The sequence below is a fragment of the Triturus cristatus genome, chromosome 7 (genome assembly GCF_964204655.1).
Source record: "Triturus cristatus chromosome 7, aTriCri1.1, whole genome shotgun sequence".
In the NCBI taxonomy this organism is placed as follows: domain Eukaryota; kingdom Metazoa; phylum Chordata; class Amphibia; order Caudata; family Salamandridae; genus Triturus; species Triturus cristatus.
The window spans coordinates 760,992,097-761,012,810 of record NC_140590.1 but is presented as its reverse complement, the minus strand read 5'-3'; the positions used below and the strand labels follow the sequence as shown (position 1 = coordinate 761,012,810).

Here is a 20,714-nt window from a genome sequence, read left to right as displayed (position 1 = left end):
TTGGGCAGCCCCCACCCCCACGCATAAAAAAAGCCTGCGTACTCGCTGGCGCCTAGTGGGCTTTCTGCCCCCCCAGGGGGCAGATCAGGGGCCACTGCCACCATCTGACCTCCCGGGGGGGGGGGGGGGCAGAAAGACTGTAATTTCTCTGGGGGTGGGGTATTGTCATGCCCATTTTGGGGAGCCCCTACCCCATCACTAATAAAACAAAAAAAATCCATGGTTTCTAGTGGGCATTCTGCGCCCCCATGGGGGGCCAGATTGGGGGCTACAGCTCTCATCTGCCTCCTGGGGGGCAGAAAGACTGTCATTTTTGTGGGGGGGAGGGTGGGGGCATTGGTGTGCCCGTTACGGGCAGCCCACACCCTAAAAACAATTGTGCAAAAAAAATCCCTGGTGTTTAGTGGGCTTTCTGCCCCCCACGGAGGGGCAGATTAGAGGCCAATGCCCCATCTACCCCCCCGGGGGGGGCAGAGAGACTGTAATAATTGGAGGGTCCAAAACGGGCTGGCCCATGCCGCCACCCCCCACCCCTAATTTTTTTTTTTTTACAATTCCCTGGTGTCTAGTGGTCTTATTGCCCCCCCGGGGGCAGATTGGGCGCCGATGCCCCATCTGCCCCCCAGGGGGGCAGAAAGGCTGTAATGGTGGCGGGTGGGTGGGGGCATTGGCGTGCCCGTTACGGGCAGCCCCCACCCTAAAAAAACTGAAAATAAATCCCTGGTGTATAGTGGGCTTTCTGCCCCCCCCCCGAAGGGGCAGATTAGGGGCCAATGCCCCATCTGCCCTCCGGGGGGGGCAGAAAGACTGTGATAATTTGGGGTTGGGGTGGGGGCATGGGCCTGCCCGTTTTGGGCAGCCCCCACCCCTATTTTGATTGTGAAAAAAATTCCCTGGTGTCTAGTGGGCTTTTTGCCCCCACGGGGGAGCAGATTGGGGGCTACTACCCCCATCTGCCCCCCAGGGGGGGCAAAAGACTAAATCTGCCCAAAATAATTTGGGGGGAGCAAAGGCCCTTGCCCAAGGGGCCGCTCCCCCCTCCCTGTTGTCTAGTGGGTGGATCCCTGCTTGGGGATCGCCCTCCTGTGGCGATCCCCAAGCAGGGATCCACTGGGGAGGGGTACCATTGGAAAGGGGAGATTCTCCCCTTTCCAACGATACCTCTCCCGTCTTTCTACGTGCTCAGGGGGCTGAGATAGCCCCCTGAGCACGTACAAAGTGAAACCTGAAATGAGCCTCTTGGCTCATTTCAGTTTCACTTTCACTGTAATGATGTCGGCGCGACGTGTGCACCGATCGTCATTACAGTGAAAGGGGGGGGGGGGCCTCAGGAGCTGGGGAAGCTCTTCCCCAGCTCCCGAGGCTATTTTGGCAGAAAAGGAATCCCTCTGGTGCCCGCACCAGAGGGATTCCCTAGGGTATGCCTCATGACGGGCTGGACTCGTCATGGGCACTGCGCGACTGTGCTCCATGACGAGTCCAGCTCGTCATGGGCATACAAGGGGTTAACATTGAAAGTGAATGTAAATCGCAGAAACATTAACGTGAAGAACTTGTGTTGTGAAACTGACAGTTATTCATATATCAAAGTGTTTATAAATTGCGTTGCTTTATATGTAGGTAACTGCCTTAATTGAAGTTGTCTTATTCTCTATGCAAATTCGTAAAGCTTAAATACTGTTTTCTTATGTTAGCTTAATCTTGTAGGCCTGAAATGCAGTTCCTTGGAAACTCTCGCTGTAGAATTAATAGTTTGATGTTCATGTGTGCCGTGGGATTTGTTCTTTCTCAAGTTTCATTTTGCAGGTGAAAGAAGCACTCTCATTAGCTAGAATAATGTCTTTGTTTAGTTGTCAGGCAAGAAGAGAAGAAGTTACAATTGTATTGCTTCAGTCGATAAAGGAATGTCGTTGTGCTTCACACAGAAGAAGGCGTGGGAACCAAGGACAAAATTTTGCAAGTAAAGAACACCACTGTCCGATGGAAAAACACCCTTAGGATTGTACCCAAAGCAGATGGCGTGATCGGCAGTGAATCTTGGGGAAGTTATCTACGAATATTGTGATGATGGGAGTAGGGAAAGTGCCCACTTTTTCTTTTACCTTCGGAGAGAGGGTATCTGATAGTAAGCTCTGTCTCAGTAGCTTATGCTACATGACCCATCATTTGTGGAGGGACTTCTTAGGAAGACTCCACATGCTGACACCTTTACCTTCCTTCCTGAAAATGCCTAAGTAGGGATGTCACTTTAGTGTTAGTGTAGGGATAGATTCATCTTCTTTATTCACCAACCCTCAATGCAGGGAAATGTGGACTCATGCTTTCTGATCCTCTGCATCCTGCTACTTGAATTAATTGTACTGTTTATGCTGTATTGTCTCAATTGGTTACGCAGATTTGACTTTATGCTAATTCCGATGTATTTTTACACTTTCGTCTTGAGGTGCCTTTATGCTCAGTTATTTTTAGCCTTGTAATCAATCAACTAACTTTACGTCCAAAATAACTCTTGATTAATTGATTGGCTTATTAACAAATTATCTCCCGACTACACTTGCATGCTGCTAGAAAGAACCATCAGATTGTGTCTCTCTAGAACAATTCCAGAACTTATGGGCTGGGACCTTTCACCGTCACATCTTCTGCAAGAGCCAAGCGGGGGCGCGCTACCACCCCAGGCGAATGTTCACGCCATATGGCTCTAATATGTCGGAGTTTCACATCTCTGCCTAGTCCCATTTCCTGGAGCGTTGCCTGCTCTGTACCTTATTTTGTGACACTGATGTGCTGGTGCAGTCCCTTTGAGCTATATCAGAGCTGTATGAGCGCATATCAGCCCTTCTGAGTGGTGTCGATACATCACATTACACAAGTACAGCACAGAAGTGCGGATGCTGTGCCATTAAAGTATGAGCCTACTGAGAAGTGAAAGTGCTGCCGAGCATTAAACGTGAGGCGAATCTCGAGACGCGCCATGCTGGCAGTCCACTGGGACATCCCTCTTGTGAGGGCTGGTGCCTGCCTCCTTCAGTGATCGCCAACCAGAGAAGTGCTGGCAGTACTGTCCCTGCTGTGAAGCTCTATCGGAGGAGTGGAAGTGCTGGGAAGCGTGGTGACACCGATTCTCTATAAACACGAGCATGCCTTCTGATAAGTGCTGCTGGCTTATCATAGGTATCACCAAAGTGCATTCTTACTCCTAAAACGGACAAACGGAGAGTTCAAGCTTCTCGGACATTTATTTATCTCTTGTCATCAGTGTCAGCGGGCGTCACTTACTCTTAACAAAAAAATAAAGTGTATTTGACCCAGAAGGGTATCTTGGCGCTCAATAACATATGTTTATTGCGCACACCATCGTACAAAACAAACGATTTTTACTGTTATTTCTTAAGTCTCCCAAATCCCAATAGCTCATCCAGACTTGCTTAGGCTTTGAACTAGTCCCAGCTTCACCCACCTGGATTCGTACTGCTATTTTCTTAATTATCCACTCTCATCGTTCTTGTAAACTACCTGCGCATCGCATCTCAAATCTGGCCCTCAAACATGTCTCCTTCATTTTCTCCTCAATTCCACATTTTACTCACTGTCCTAGTGTCCCTCATCTGAAATCCCCCAAAAAACAAACACCCCCACCGCCATTCTTACTATCGCCCAACCCCTAAAGTGTCTAAATATTGACTTTGCTGCATAAATCAGATTGTGGGTTAAAATATATCCATGGAATATGGATTGGGAGGAACTGAGCTACCGGATTGGTGGCGGCATTACCTCCCACCGGCATCCACCAATCAGAGGATCACGCCTACAGGTGACGGAAGCGGGAGACACGGGCCGACTGATTTCTAAGGCAAAGCGCGTGCACCCTGGACCTCTCACTGTCGCTGCAGCCGGCTTAGCAACATGGCAAACTGGAGAGACATGGAAACAAGGGTGAGGAGAGAAGGGGTGACAACGAGGGGGCGAGGCACTGCTGTGAGAAAAACAAGCCTTTCCAATGCAATAGGTCTCGCGTTTCTGAGAGTTTGAGCAATTGGGAATAATTGTAAATGACTAGGCCTTTTTTATGTGGTTTTGAAAACTTGCAAGCGGTAGGTAAACACGCACTTTGTACTTGCGTAGGAGAAGCACAGTTGGCAGTTACTGCCAGCCTTGCTTCTCCTAAGCAACGACTACAAGTTCAAAGTGGGTGTTTACGCAGGCTTACAGGTTATCAAAACACAAATAAGCGGCATTGTCATTTACAATGTCAATAGCTCAAACTCTCGCAAATACGAGACCTGTTGCATTTGAAATGCTTGTTTTACTGCTGCTCGAACAGACCTAAAAACAGGAAAACAAAAGTTGGTTAATGTTCATCCAACCAAAGAGGTCATGTGCGCGAGTCTGATGCAGGTTCCGTTGATTCTGAGATGTTTAATTTTAAATCCTTATATTTAAGCCCCGAACATATAATTAATTAGGACGCCCACCAATTCTGCGTACACTGCCTTTCCTTCTGAGGTTGTTGTGTGCAGCCGGCGCCCGCCCTCCCCAGGGACCGGCGGACACTTTCCCAGATATTCTAAGCACAAAAAAGCTTGTTTTACCAGCGGAAACCTCTCGGCGCCCCTGAAAACAAGCACCGCGATATTGTGCAAACTACTTCCTGACGGGCACGAGTAAGCAACATTTGTCTGATGTTGAGTCACTTACAGGTACCACTTGTTCGGTAAGACCTCTATTTGAACCTTCCTACACGCTCATGCAAATTTATACCGAAACAATTCATCTTTTTGTTCAGGCTCTAGAGCGGTTCTGCTGACCTGGTTCTCTGGCTCTACAGCGGCTCTGCTGACCTGGTTCTCTGGCTCTAGAGCAGCTCTGCTGACCTGGTTCTCTGGCTCTAGAGCAGCTCTGCTGACCTGGTTCTCTGGTTGTACAACGGCTGTGCAGACCTGGTTCTCTGGCTCTACAGCTGCTCTGCTGACCTGGTTCTCTGACTCTAGAGCAGCTCTGCTAACCTGGTTCTCTGGCCCTACAGCAGCTCTGCTGGCCTGGTTTTCTGGCTCTACGGCAGCTCTGCTGACCCAGTTCTCTTGCTTTACAGCCGCTCTGCTGACCTGGTTCTCTGGCTCTACAGCGGCTCTGCTGACCTGGTTCTCTGATTCTACAGCAGCTCTGCTGACCTGGTTCTCTGGCTCTTCAGCGGCTCTGCTGACCTGGTTCTCTGGCTCTGCAGCCGCACTGCTGACCTGGTTCTCTGGCTCTACGGCGGCTCTGCTGACCTGGTTCTCTGGCTCTGGAGCGGCTCTGCTGACCTGGTTCTCTGGCTCTGGAGCGGCTCTGCTGACCTGGTTCTCTGGCTCTACAGCAGCTCTGCTGACCTGGTTCTCTGGCTCTACAACGACTCTGCTGACCTGGGTCTCTGTCTCGAGAGCAGCTCTGCTGACCTGGTTCTATGGCTCTGGAGCAGCTCTGCTGACCTGGTTCTCTGGTTCTACAACGGCTCTGCTGACCTGGTTCTCTGACTCTACAGCAGCTCTGCTGACCTGGTTCTCTGGCTCTACAGCGGCTCTGCTGATCTAGTTCTCTGGCGCTACAATGGCTCTGCTGACATGGTTCTCAGGCTGTACAGCAGCTTGCTGACCTGGTTCTCTGGCTCTACAGCAGCTCTGCTGACCTGGGTTTCAGGCTCTAGAGCAGCTCTGCTGACCTGGGTTTCAGGCTCTACAACGGTTCTGCTTACCTGGTTCTCAGGCTCTACCGCACCTCTGCTGACCTGGTTCTCTGGCTCTAGAGCAGCTCTGCTGACCTGGTTCTCTTGCTCTACAGCAGCTCTGCTGACCTGGGTTTCAGGCTCTACAACGGCTCTGCTTACCTGGTTCTCAGGCTCTACCGCACCTCTGCTGACCTGGTTCTCAGGCTCTACCGCACCTCTGCTGACCTGGTTCTCTGGCTCTAGAGCAGCTCTGCTGACCTGGTTCTCTGGCTCAACAGCAGCTCTGCTGACCTGGTTCTCTGGCTCCACAGCAGCTCTGTTGACCTGGTTCACAGGCTCTACAGCAGCTTGCTGACCTGGTCCTCTGGCTCTAGAGTGGCTCTAGTGGCCTGGTTCTCTGGCTGTAGAGCGGCTCTGTTGACCTGGTTCTCTGGCTCTAGAGCGGCTCTGCTGACCCTGTGTTCTGACTCTAGAGCAGCTCTGCTGATCTGGTTCTCTGCCGCTAGAGCGGCTCTGCTGACCTGGTTCTCTGGCTCTACAGCGGCTCTGCTGAACTGATTCTCTGGCTTTACAACAGCTCTGCTGACTTGGTTCTCTGGCTCTACAGCAGCTCTGCTCACCTTTTTCTCTGGCTCTAGAGCAGCTCTGCTGACCTGGTTCTCTGGCTCTACAGCAGCTCTGCTGACCTTTTTCTCTGGCTCTAGAGCAGCTCTGCTGACCTGGTTCTCTGGCTCTACAGCAGCTCTGCTGACCTGGTTCTCAGGCTCTAGAGCAGCTCTGATGACCTGGTTCTCTGGCTCTTCCACGGCTCTGCTGACCTGGTTCTCTGGCTCTACAACGGCTCTGCTGACCTGGTTCTCAGGCTCTACAGCAGCTCTGCTGACTTGGTTGTCAGGCTCTACAGTGCTCTGCTGACCTGGTTCTCTGGCTCTACAACAGCTCTGATGACCTGGGTCTCAGGCTCTACAACGGCTCTGCTGACCTGGTTCTCTGACTCTACAGCAGCTCTGCTGACCTAATTCTCTGGTTTTACAGCGGCTCTGCTGACCTGGTTCTCTGGCTCTACAGCAGCTTGCTGGCCTGGTTCTCTGGCTCTAGAACGGCTCTGCTGGCCTGGTTCTCAGGCTCTAGAGCGGCTCTGCTGACCTGGTTCTCTGGCTCTAGAGCGGCTCTCCTGACATGGTTCTCTAGCTCTAGAGCGCCTCTGCTGACCTAGTTCTCTGGCTCTAAAGCAGGTATACTGACCCGGTTCTCTGGCTCTAGAGCGGCTCTGCTGACCTGGTTCTATGACTCTACAGCAGCTCTACTGACCTGTGTCTCAGGTTCTACAACAGCTCTGCTGACCTTGTTCTCTGGCTCTACTGAGGCTCTGCTGACCTGGTTCTCTGGCTCTACAACGTCTCTTTTGGCCTGGTTCTCAGGCTCTACAGCAGCTCTGCTGACCTGGTTCTCTGGCTCTACAGCAGCTCTGCCGACCTGGTTCTCTGGCTCTAGAGCATCTCTGCTGACGTGGTTCTCTGGCTCTAGAGCAGCTCTGCTGGCCTGGTTCTCTGGCTCTACAGCGGCTCTGCTGACCTGGTTCTCTGATTCTACAGCAGCTCTGCTGACCTGGTTCTCTGTCTCGAGCAGCTCTGCTGTCCTGGTTCTATGGCTCAGGAGCAGCTCTGCTGACCTGGTTCTCTGGTTCTACAACTGCTCTGCTGACCTGGTTCTCTGACTCTACAGCAGCTCTGCTGACCTGGTTCTCAGGCTCTAGAGTGGCTCTGCTGACCTGGTTCTCTGGCTCTACAGCAGCTCTGCTGATCTAGTTCTCTGGCGCTACAATGGCTCTGCTCACATGGTTCTCAGGCTGTATAGCAGCTTGCTGACCTGGTTCTCTGGCTCTACGGTAGCTCTGCTGAACTGGTTCTCAGGCTCTACCACAGCTCTGCTGACCTGGTTCTCAGGCTCTAGAGCGGCTCTGCTGACCTGGTTCTCTGGCTCTACAGCAGCTCTGCTGACCTGGGTTTCAGGCTGTACAGCAGCTAGCTGACCTGGTCCTCTGGCTCTACAGCAGCTCTGCTGACCTGGTTCTCTGGCTCTACAGCAGCTCTGCTGACCTGTTCACAGGTTCTACAGCAGCTTGCTGACCTGTCCTCTGGCTCTAGAGTGGCTCTAGTGGCCTGGTTCTCTGGCTGTAGAGCGACTCTGCTGACCTGGTTCTCTGGCTCTAGAGCGGCTCTGCTGACCCTGTGTTCCGACTCTAGAGCGACTCTGCTGACCTGGGTTTATGGCTCTAAAGCAGCTCTGCTGACCTGGGTCTCAGGTTCTACACAGCTCTGCTGCTCTGGTTCTCTGCTATACAGCGGCTTAGTTGACCTGGTTCTCTGGCTCTACAACGGCTCTGCTGACCTTGTCCTCTGGCTCTACTGCAGCTTGGCTGACCCTATTCTCTTGCTCTAGAGTAGCTCTGCTGACCTGGTTCTCTGTCTCTAGAGCAGCTCTACTGACCTGGATCTCTGGCTCTAGAGCAGCTCTGCTGACCTGGTTCTCTGGCTCTACAGCGGCTCTGCTGACCTGGTTCTCTGGCTCTACAGCGGCTCCGCTGAACTGGTTCTCTGGCTTTACAACAGCTCTGCTGACTTGGTTCTCTGGCTCTACAGCAGCTCTGCTCACATTTTTCTCTGGCTCTAGAGCAGCTCTGCTGACCTGGTTCTTTGGCTCTACAACGGCTCTACTGACCGGGTTCCTTGGCTCTACAGCAGCTCTGCTGACCTGGTTCTCTGGCTCTAGAACAGCTCTGCTGGACTGGTTCTCTGGCTCTAGAGCAGCTCCGCTGACCTGGTTCTCTGGCTCTTGAGCGGCTCTGCTGACCTGGTTCTCTGGCTCTACAGCAGGTCTGCTGACCTGCTTCTCTGGCTCTACAGCAACTCTATTGACCTGGTTCTCTGGCTCTAGAGCGGCTCTGCTGACCTTTGCCTGTCACCCTGTAATGCCTGGTTTAAAAGCTATTATTGAATGTGTTTTCGTGGCAAGTCTAGTTTGAAGGATATTGCTCAGCGTGCGGTTATTTAACATCTCTGGTTCGAGGGACATTGTCTGCTTGTCACACTGTCATGTCTGGTTTGAAGGATATTGCTTAGTGTGCACTTCTCTCTCTAGTGATTGCTCAAGCCCCTCATGCATTAAGTCTGTCATTCCTCTCATAGCTGACTTGGTTTCTTGGGTTTTCTCTCTGGGGAGTTTGACCTAGATGTTAGCCTTCTGCTGATGATTGGGAGTGGTAGGTGGGGGTGGCAGGGTGGGCACAGTCCAACACCTGGGTCCCAGCACTTTAATGCTGCCATAGAGCCCAGTCACGAGCTTCTCTGCACAGTCTGCAGTGATCTGTTTCCGGTTAGACTAGTGGTTGAAGATTCTCAACTGTCATATTTTCACAGGTGTAGGGTGGGGGGGGGGGGGCGTTGGATGGCGGGGGATTTGACCTTATTTTTGGGGCAGCACGCTCTCGCTCATGACTCTTTGGGAGCAACCCTATGCGGGTATGGGGTGGTTGTAGGATGTATTGTTGATTCCATCGAGCTGCATGATATAGCCTGGATGGGCATGTATACAGCATCTGAAGCTTGGAATTAAGTTGCCTCCATTTAATGATGTGTAAAAGCTTGAAGAACAATGAATAAAAATGATTTATATGGAGAAATATTGTATTACACTTTTCATTCAACAAACCTAGTCTGTGCAGCTTGTGACTGGAGCGAAGCTTTACCCCAGTCTAATTTGGAAATACAGGGATGTGTGCCATGTCGACTATTCACTTTTCTCTGCACCAAAACACGCAGCCTGAAATGGCAGTGTGTGTGTGTTAAGGTACAGGGACTCTAAGGGTGGCACAATAGATGCTGCAGACCTTAGAGGCCTTCCCTGGTCACAGTGCCCTTGGTACTCACAGTACCTTTTTCAAGGGGCTTTCATGTGGCCACAGATGCGCCTATTGTGGGTACAAAGGTTCCGTTTTGGGAAAGAACAAAGGCCCTGGGAGCCTGATTGGCAGGAACCCAGGGCACATCAAGTCAGGTTGCATCAGATTGCAGGCTTAAAGTGGGGGTAACCATGCGAAAGGGGGAAATTTCCTACAAGGGACTACTAAACCTATTCACTAATCAAAAGCAATCATTTAGAATGGACAGTAACAGGAGCCAATTGAAAAGATGGACAGAAAATGGGTGGAGCTTCAAGTACATACCTGAATACAGCATGTCTCGAAGAGACAGTGCAAGCACTGCCTAGGCTAGATATCTAAAAAAGGTTGCCAGATCACACCTTGTTGGCAGGGTACCTTGCTAACAATCCTTGTTTTTCACGTCACTAGAACTGTGCATTAGTTATTTTAATCTTCCAATTGGATTAAAAGAACTGATGCATCAACAGAACGGCTAGGTACGGAAACATTGTGTTCTGAAGACATGAAGAGTATCATCGCCAGGGAGGAGGGAAGTGAGTAAGGAGAGAGGAGTGAGGATGCAGCGAGTGGTAAACAGTTCAGAGTTAGGAGATGGGAACTGAAGAAAGAGGGGTGAGAAATAAGGTGACTGGAGCTAATTGTGAGGGGTGGTGAGGTATTGTAAGAAAGTGGCCAGCGAGAATCAAGAAGGGTAAAGACAGTAGCGAATCAGACGGGGGTCAGTAGCAGGGTCAGCCCTGCCACGTTTCTGATGTCCATGCGTGATGTGCTATGCTAGTCCAGTCATTCCTTTGAATTCTGCGTCTTGTAGTCTTGTTTATTCATTTACACAACAGGACTAAAAGTCCCAGATTTCACAGGAAAAACTTGGACTGGAGCAGCACATGACGCATGGACCACTTGGCAGCAAGGCAGGGTAGGAGGAGAGAAAAGTAAGGGGCAAGGACTGGGATGAAGAAAGAGAAGCGAAAGGTAAAGAGGCTTGTGGAAATAAGTGTTTGATAACAGTCTTCAAGTTCCCCGGTTCCATGCTTGAGTAGGTGTACCTGTCATGGATCCTTTTTTTGCATTCTGGGACCAGTGGTCCTTATTAATAGGCTAACCATGACTACAACAAACCAGAATGCAAGGGAAACGAGAATGGAAAGGGATGTTCACAGATGACCATGGTTCATGTAATTGCGTTCCTACATATTATTTTGCAACTACACAAGCTTTTTCTCCTCCATGTCGTTTTGCACCTCAGAAAACTTTGCTCTGCCATGTCACTTTCGCCCTTCCTGTCTTTTTGCTACCCTACGGGGTTTTGGTCCTCCACCTTCGCTTTTCAGGTGAATGTTGCTACTCTCCTTTACACCTATGGTAAATCAACCAGAGAGGGAAAAGGTTGTGGCCTTACGGCCAGAGCTGCAGACTTTGGAGCTTGGGAACCAGGTTCGAGCCTCGGCGTCAGCTCAGCTTGCTGTGATTCTGGGCAAATCACGTAATCTCCCCGTGCCTACCAAAAAATTAATGTGTCCTTGTGTAACGTAACTGGGACTCATGTAAAGCGCTCCAATACCTTCGGGTCAAGTTCGCGCTATATGAATCTACAAAAAAAAGTAAGAGATCCCACAACGGACTAGACTATATGATGTTTGTAACAACATGTCAGACATCCTCTTTGCAGCCAGATTCTTTTAAAATGCACACAAATTAGAAAAAACACCAGACCTTGATTGAAATCCATGAAACAGAAGTCATCATGCTTATAAGTCTAAAAATACAGAACTAGTATTTTACAAGAACAACATTCCCTCCTTAACAGATCAAACCAGCCAGAGCCATAACAAGTGGCATGCAGCCGGGGCTCTTTGCCCCAGGCCTGCTCTTCTGAGGCCCCTCCTTTCAGGCCACCGTGTTGCCTCTGCTAAATGTGGTTTGTCTGCTTTTGTGGTGTATTCATAAGGAAGCACGTAGCGCTAGGAGCCACTAGATGGCGCCATGTACTGGAGCTGCCTCGACACCGGTCCCAGTATGCTTGTTTCCGTCCCAGGGAAGACCTGGGTTCCAGGGAAGACCTGGCTTGGCAGTTTGGGCTGGACTGTTCCTATAAGGCACAGGTTTCCAAACCTTTCATGTTGGTGACACACTTTTTCGACATTCCTGATTTAGTGACACGATAATGCAAGCGAGCGCAGGGAGCGAGCTGGAACCACCTAAGGGATGTTCGGGGGGTTTCTCCCCCGTGAAAATTTTGCAAAAATAGTGGGCAAATGGTGCATTTTCAAGCAAATTTGAGAAAGCAGGAAGGTTAATAAAGCAATTGTGAATCTGTTCTTAACAAAGACAGTGACTGGCAAAACTGGGTGTAAGGTTAGTTTTGTGTCTGAAACAAGAATATAATCATGCACACATTGGCACATGCCCCAGTGATTTACGGCAGAAAAAGGGCACCCCCACAGCATGTGGAGTGTTGGTTTTGGCAAACGTTTCTTCCTTCTTAATTACTAAAAAGAAACATGTGAATCAAATTAGAAAAATTCCCAGTTAAAAAAAACAAGGTAGTACATTAAATCGACTGTCGGTTGGGTTGTGGAGTTTTTGTTTCGCCACGTTATCAAAGTAAAACTTATTTCCTGTATTGGGCCAAATATTAAGTTGCTGGTGAGCTATTATATAATAATCAACTTTAGGCATGTTGGCCTTGTTTGTCACATTCTGTCCCTTTTTTTAGGTCCCGTCTAGGCTGCGCATGTGCTGTCTCGAACAGCATGCTATTTTCAATCTGTGGGCTTCAGCTCGCCCATAGGCTTACCACTTGTTTGCTCCATCGCACTCTCATATCCGTCGTTCTCATTAGTCCATAGCATAAAAGCGTCATGTTTCTTCCTGTGTTTGACCCTCCCCCAAAACATGGACCAAGTGCTTGAGTCCATCCACTGCTCCCGTTATAGGAGCTACTTTTTTCTTTGTCTTTGAGCACTCCACACGAGTGCTGGTGTTTTCACTCACTCCATCTCCTCCCACCCGCCCCAACCCTGTTGATTTGTTTTCTTTGTAGGTCGGCTTTATTATTCACCTCACTCGCCGAGCCAACAACATGGTAAGTGATATATATTTACCCCTTTGAGCTCATCCACTTACGCACAGATCAAGAAAATAATCGCCTTCCTGCTAGTTAGGAGCTTGGGCCTCAATTTTCTAAATGTACCTGTATTAACAAGCATATTATTAATTTCCTAAACACCGCTTCGTGGTTCGTTGTAAAGGAAATGTACTATGTACCTATGTACTAACTCACACTGCAAAGATCTCTTGCCCTCGCTTTTCAGTATTAGGGCACACAGGTGAACTTCATCATTACTAAAATGAGCAATAGCTGCTACATAGCGCCAAGTGACGCACATGCATCTCTTGGCACTATGTAGTAGACAGGGCACAAGTTGAGGGTAGACTGCGTCTATCCACTCTTTTCACAGGGTGATCGCAGTCTACCCTGCTAAGAGATTGGGCCCCACAAAAATATGGTAAATTTATCTTGGTGCAATTTTTAGACACCGGGACACATTCTGCAGTGCCTGCACATTGTTTGCTTTTGTTCCAAGCAGCAACGTACAGGCAGGGAAGGGGCTTATCAGATTCCAGCAGAGGCTATAACAAAGGTCGAAGTTAAGGGGCCATCCGGCCTCCTTTTGTTGGAGTATCCTGGCTGGGAGCTATCAGGAGCCTCGCATCTAAATGAAATGGAGGAGAAACAAAGGCACACAGCTTATCACATCACAGGTGCTTAAGAGTCAGGCATGCTTTTGACTTTGTTCAGTCCTTTTATATAAGAGATATGCATGTGTGTAGGAATGTCAGATGTGTTAGTCTGTCCCAGTATTTACACAAACAACAATTTAAATGCCACTATTTTATTTTGTTTCTTTTACAGCGCTATAGTGCTACTAATCCCATTGCAGAGTGTCAGAGCGCTTTTTCCGTACACATTATACATTGACAATAAATGATGTGTGTAAATCAAGGGAGTGTTACATAAGACGGGGAGAGTTACAAGGTGTAGGAGCCACATGTCCTTCTTGGCTCACTGTGCTATATTAGAAGAATTACAATTTATGAACAGCAAGTAACAAAATGATCTCTGTGTTCTAAGCACTAACTCACTTACCCATTTACATACAATAAAAATCTGTCATCGCGTTACATAATGTGCTTTTCAGGAGACCTATTAACCCTCAATGCTACTTTGATTGAGCTTTACTGAGCACACAAAGATCTCTGCCACAGGTGCCTTAACTCCACGATATTTTAAAATGCAGACTTTGCAACCAGTCGAGTAGAACAGATTTACTGCCGCGTTTCTCCTTGTTGCCATTTTCTTTGTGGCAGGATTTAAAAAATAGATACATGTTAAGGCCCTGATTTTTCATCGGGGTTGCATAATTATTTTGCACAACCCCGAAGCAAAATCTAATTTGTTAAATATTGTAATGTTCTCAAATGTACTTACGATAGACCTGCTAAACAAACATATAACTTTCATGTTTGGTTTTTTGTGCTACTGGCAGTGACTAATATTGATTTTTAGTTTTTGTTTTCAGCGGCAGTCATTAAAGCTGTGAGATAATTGAGAGGATTTGTTAAATAATTGATAGTTGTCATTTTGCTTTGTCGGGTTATTACCTGGTAAAAGTAATACAGTTGTTTGACTCATCGTTCAGTGGGAAATGCCTGTGGTTTTAGTTCAGCTCTTTGTATACAGCAGGGTGCAGGGGTGAGAGTATTGTCTGTAGCAGCTTGCAGCAGTGACTGCTAAAGAGCAGTGAACATGTTGCATTAGCCACGCGTTAGGGATTGTTTAATGACATGTCCTAACCCAAAGGGTTGGGGTGTTGGGTGTGTGTAAGTGAAAGAGGGACATGGAATAAGGTAGAAAAGGGCTGGTAAAAATGGCCCCATGGTCTGCGACCTCTTATTTAAGTGTCCGTGATCATGGACCCCTCGTCAACCCCCGGTAATACCACTCCCGCAGCACTGAATGTAGGCCTTTTTAAAACCGCCTGGCTCGCCTCCTCCACCACCCCGCCCCTTACACAGCAGCAGCAGCTTGACCTCCCGCGCCGCGTCCTCCCGCAGATTCATGTCGATCATCTTGGACCGGTCTGCCGCGGCTTTATCCTCGGCGCTCACCGTGCAGCCCATCCTGCGCCTCAGCCCCCACAGCTTCCTGTCGGACAGGGGACCAGAGCTCGGGATCCGCAGCAAAGATACCCGCAGAAGGGAGATCCGGCCAGAGCTTTCCAAAGTATGCAGTGCAGACGTAATGACTCACGAGAATGTACGTACGTCTTATCAAGCATGTACGTTTGTCTTGAAGATTTAAGACAGACGTACATGCTTGATTAGAGAGTACCGTCGCGCGACACACCCACGCATGTCAGGCGACACATACTTTGGAAAGCTCTGCTATAAGGGACTGTTCCTATAAGGAACAGGGTCAAGACTTATTTGCATATGGCAGGGTCTGAACTGGGGTGGCGAAGTGAGCTAAAGAATGATGATTCATTCAACCCAGATCTGTGACTGGGGGTGAGTGTCTGAAAAGTTTCAGCGCTCCGTCCATCATCTCCTTGCGTTTGCTTTGACTGCCTTGAAGTGTGTCACAGGACATTGTTTGCGTTTTGTTTAAAAGAAGCAGTTGCACCTGAGATTGGCCTCGTATGACTTAAATGACCCAGGTCCAACAAAAGCAACAGACAGACAATCTGCTCTTTTGTTCTGTCTTATGGTAAATAAAAATCCCATACAGAACCAAACTGACAATCACTAATTACCAAAACCAGGATTGTGCATTTCACATAGCATATAGGTCACCATCCACCAATCCGACATGAATCTTCACATCTACACTGCACATATGATTTCCATGAAAGCTTACTATTCTGCATGCTTGCTCATATGAGCCCATTCAACCAGCCGGTGGGCAGAGGGGGGAGGCAGCTTTAAGCTTGAAATAATAATTTAGGAATCTTGTTTTCCCCAGGACCGCTTGCTTACTGACATTGAATTGTAGGCGAATTTGCGAAGATGGAGCGGCACCCGGCAGCTAAAATAGTCTTCTATAACAGCGGCACTGGGCCATGTCCAGTCAGGGTCCGAAACTGTCTCTAAAGATTAGGGAGCCCTATCGCAATGTAGGAAGGAACTTGGAATCGATGACAGGTCAGGCCCTTTCATTTGTTTTAGCAATTTCTGAAAGCTGATAATCTTTGCGGCCGACATTCCTTTCATTGCCTCAGCCTGCGCATAGTGCAAGCCATGCAGTAGAAACCATAGTATTTAAGGCTGGGAACCTGCTCAATATTCACGTGGTCCAAGGTGAATTTGGTTTTCTTGACTTTCTTCCTCCCTACACCATTATTTTTGTCTTCGAGGCATTGATTGAGATCTTGTTTTCATTACAGTAGAGAGACAAGCCAGAGTTTTTTATTTGCTGCCTTTATCAGGGAAAGAGAGAATCACCGGGTTATCCTCCGTGCTACAGCCTTGTCTGAAACCTAATTGTGTGAGCTGTAGCTCATTTTTCAAGCTCTTAATTGAGTGCTTTTGTGTAGCATTTACAATCTACATCAAGCAGGGCTATTAGTCTGAAGTTGGCTGGCTGGTTAGTTGGACCTTTCTTGTGTATTGTGGCACTCAAGAAATTATTGTTCTGAGCCTTACACCAAAACAATGTGCCAAGTTGCTTACACGTATGCAAGATGATCGACAGGAACTATCAGCAATAGCTGATGCAAATCTGTGCATTGCCTTCTATCGATCCAACAGGAGGGACGCCCATATATCTTGCCAGGGCTTTAAGTGGGCCGGGTCTCACCGGTGCTGAGCACCGGCAGTTTTTAAAAGGCCTCGAAACGGGTCCCTATTAGGCTCTGTTTTGTGCCCTGGCACAGACGGTCCGATTTTTTTCCGGACTGCAGTGACAGCAGTCCCACACTGCTTGCTCACACTGCTCACTTCTCAGCAGTGGAGAAGTTTATGGCATGACATCATGCCAGGTGAGCGTTGTAGGGGAAATCCTTTAAAGAGTCATTTTCTCTCTCGCCCCTTCTCTTTTTGAAACTCAGGAGCAGCAACATTGTCATGGTGTCACTAGGGCTTTAAGTGGAAGCTTTTTCAATATTCTATGTAAGCCATAGTTGCTGCTTATTTATCTCATGTAACTAACAACCATTGACCAAGCCAACAGTCCTGACTTGTTGTAGGTATGATGTTACTTGTTGTATCATATATCTGGATGCAATGACAGAAACAGCAAAGTACAAGTCGAGCGGCAAACTATGCTATTAACAGATTTTTAGCTTACCTGTTTTTAAGCCACGCCCTTAATTACATAGGCCACGCCCCTTTGAGCCCCCCCCCCCCCCAGTTTTTTCATCCCACTTAAAGCCCTATATCTTGCCCTGTGAGTCTTGAGCTGAAAAAAGACCTAATCAGGCTAAAATGCGGCATTATACCGCTAAAAGCCAATAAATATGGACGACTGATGGGCATAGAGGCCCTGAACTGTAGACTGTGTAATTACAAACTCGAATCATTATTGCATGTAATTTGTGTGTGTAAAAACCGGAATGATTCAGGCATTATTGGTTAACTACTGTATGTCGTATTTCAGGAATCAGGCATGTCATAATGCAATAGCAACATGTCTAAGTGGGACACGTGCCCAGCTTATCACAAGATTTTTTAAATTCTTGAAGGATGCCTACAAAATTATGAACAAGAAGGTTTCGTCAGCAGTTAACCTTTAATTTTCTGGGTTCTCCAATAGGGCACACTGCACCTTTTTTTTCAAATGTTATTCTTTTTGCTCTTTCAACAGTATTTAGCTTGTTCTCGGGATTTCCGGCTAAGCAAAACAGGGAAGGCCTTATGTGAAAGCCCTAGCCAGCACAATGCACTTTACGCTCTTACATTATAAAGAGTTACTGGCCATTTTTTGCCCATTAAATCAATTTTTAGATATAGAGTTTAGCATGTCTTCATTCAAGGACGAAGTTTGTGTTTACCATGCTCATTGTGTACATTGAATCAACTTTTAGATGAAGTATTTATCATTTTTCAATTTAAGAATGAAGCCTATGTGATAGTTCGAGTCAGCACAATGCACTTTAAGCACTTACAACAAGAAAACCTACTGGCCCCTTTTTGCATATGGAATTATTTTTTAAATCCAGTGTTTATTATGTCTCTACTCAGAAACAAAGTTTGTTTAGCCTGCTTATTTTGCACACTTAACAAACTTTTAGATTAAAGGTTTATTATGTCTCAATTTAAGAATGAAGCTGCATTTTGAAGCTCTTGGAAGCCTTATGGACCTTATGCTTTTAAATTACGAATATTTTGAAAAACAAAAGGTCCAAATAAGTATAGGTGAATAAATGTAGACCAGAATCGGCTCTATATTGAAATGAAATGTCTCAATTCCCCATCCCAATTCCCTTCCCTTCTAATCACTTTCCTTTCTCCTTCAGAAGCCACCTAACCCGGTAACCTCCTAAAACGCTGGGTCAGTATCATGCCAGTTAATCCTTCTGCACGCTTTCCACGTACCACCATTCACCATCCAATTAGTCGTCACCCACCGGGCTCTTGGCTTGTATTTACGCATACAGCCCCTTAAACGCGGGTTCATTATTATGCGAGCGAATCCTTCTTCACGCCGCCTACCGCGCACCATCATTTCACCATCAAATAGTCATCGCCCACCATCCACTCCGGTTTTTTCCGCTCTTCACTATATGCCTTAGAATTACATCCATGTGATATTACACCTTATGCTGCCTTTTAACCTTTCTCACTTTCATCACTCGGCATAATGCTTCTTGTTAATTTCACTCTGGTTGGCCTTCACTTTCATTACCATATCATGTGAATTCATGACTCGCTTTCGCTTGCATTGGCTAGTCCTGTATGGGAATTCCCTTCTGATATTACTTGCATTACTACAATTGACATTATTAAGCAGACTGTGTGCTCTACTGTTCTCTATCTATGTCTGGATTTTTAATGGTTTTTCTTTTCTGCCTCATTTCTTGCCCTCTCCATTTTTTACAGGCAGTGCGCTCTCAGGCTTGTCATTTAATTTAGTCCTGATGATGATCTATGTATTCCTTGAATAGATCGAAACGTCGTCGACTTGCTGTACAACATGCATGTTAAACACATGTGTTAAAAATTGTGCATGATTGTTTACCGTCTCAAAAGCTTGCCCCTTCACTCTCTATCGGCGATAAGCTTGTTTGTTTAGCCTGAAAAATGTCTTTTAAACTGTGATTGTCCTTAATTGTGTTGTTTGTTGAAGGACGCAGGACTGTGTCCCACTCTAAAAAAAATTCTGTTTGTATAATCATTCATTACGGTTATTATTAAAATTAGGTGTCCGGCTGGACATTTCATATCAATATAGAGCCGATTCTGGTCTATATTTATTCTCCTATACTTATTTGTTTTTGAAAGGACCTTTTGTTTTTCAAAATAGTAAGTACCCTAGGTCCTTCTTACCTTACAGGTTCCCCTTGTTCATAATTAATAATATAATTTAAATTACGAATAGCATTTTACAATTTCTACATAATGAATTAATGTCTGAAAAAGTGTTTATCAAGTCCCATTTCAATTGTGAAACTTGTGTGTTCCCTGTTTCTTTTGTGCCAAAATTGTTAATGTCTTAATTAACTAAAAAATAAAACGTATCGTGCCTTTCTACACAGTATTACACTCTTGCCTCAGAAAACATCGGCTAGGATTTGGAACAAATGTGATCAATTCAACTCCTCCAAACCCACAGTGCCCTTCACTGTCATCTACTCATCCTGAGGGCCTAGAATCAGACCCTTCAGCAGCAGGAGGAACTCATCGGTCAGGGTCAAGAAATAAATCTACCCCACTCCCACCCTGGTTGAGACAAGACTATAATCAGCCCCCTGCAGATGTCACCATTCAAGGAACTTAGGCATTCCTATTCTCAGTTACTTTCTGCCCAGATCCCAATCCCTTGTCTTAGCCTTTAAAACTCCATCCCACTTTTCCATTTCCAGACTCTCCCCCCACTCCAGTCAGCATCCACCAGAATAACAGCACTTAAACGGAATCCCCCTGAAGCAATTGACGACCAACTGATACGCCTTCATACCCTTTATTACACTATGACTCCTCATATTGCCCAAAGCACAACTCTCCACTCAATTCCCTCCTGTGAATTTCAAGCCATCAAACCGAAAGCGGATCACCTACAATGAGTACATTCAAGTAGTCCAGCACACACTCTGCATCCCTCATTAACACATGCATTCCACATCAACATCTGCTCCTTGGATTCCTCCTCCTTGACACCTCCAACACACCCACCCATGACCATGATCGTTTACTGCCCACCCTAAGTCCCTGAACATGTTTCCACACATGTCAACACGAACACCCTTATTACTTCACAACACACTCAACCTACTCTCTCCATGAATGATTTAAGTTTCTGTTTGTGACTGGTATTTGTTGGTTCGTTGTTATTCTTCTCCATACTGCAAGGCTCTTTGCCACCTTGTGCCCAGGGTTAGACACGCTATATCAACAACACAAATAAATAAATGCATAATAAATAAAAGGTAACAGGGTGACAAGGACTATGGCAAGGGCATAATGGGTGCAGAGAAACAGGTGAGTAGAAGTATTATGGGGTAATGGGTGATAAAGGAAATGTGAAGACACAGAGGAGATTGGTAAGGAGAGTAGGGAGAGGTCAGGGAAAGTGAGGTGATGTGACGGATGGTGGCGGGGCACGAGAAAAGACAGGGGGAGGGGTAAAAAGGAATTCGATCAGAGGTGAGGAGGGAGGTAAAGTGGCAGTTAGTTTAGATTGGTTAATTTTGCCTAAGGTTGCCAGAAGATTCCATGACATCAGGGATAACATTTGTGTCCTGGGTTTTCAGTTAACAAACCTATGAATTCTGGGAGTTGTAGTCTTGGTTTATGTCAACTGGGCTAACACAGCTGGAAACAATGACTTCTAAAAGGAAAGTCCAGGAC

The 20,714-nt window shown here is 47.1% G+C and overlaps 1 protein-coding gene across 3 annotated transcripts in view; it reads left to right on the top strand.

Annotated features, from left to right (window-relative positions):
• The window catches only part of AFMID (arylformamidase), a 359,393-nt gene that overhangs the window by 167,308 nt on the left and 171,371 nt on the right, over positions 1–20,714 (top strand). Inside the window, exons 1-2 of one of the 3 annotated variants that reach the window (XM_085617481.1) lie at positions 3,866–3,936; positions 12,691–12,732. The exons of 1 other annotated variant lie outside the window; for it this stretch is intronic. In XM_085617481.1, coding sequence (XP_085473607.1) covers positions 3,907–3,936; positions 12,691–12,732 — 72 coding nt within the window. In that variant the 5' untranslated portion in view covers positions 3,866–3,906. Of the gene's footprint in view, positions 1–3,827; positions 3,937–12,690; positions 12,733–20,714 lie in introns of those variants that run through there. One more of the 3 variants, XM_085617483.1, reaches the window with a different exon arrangement.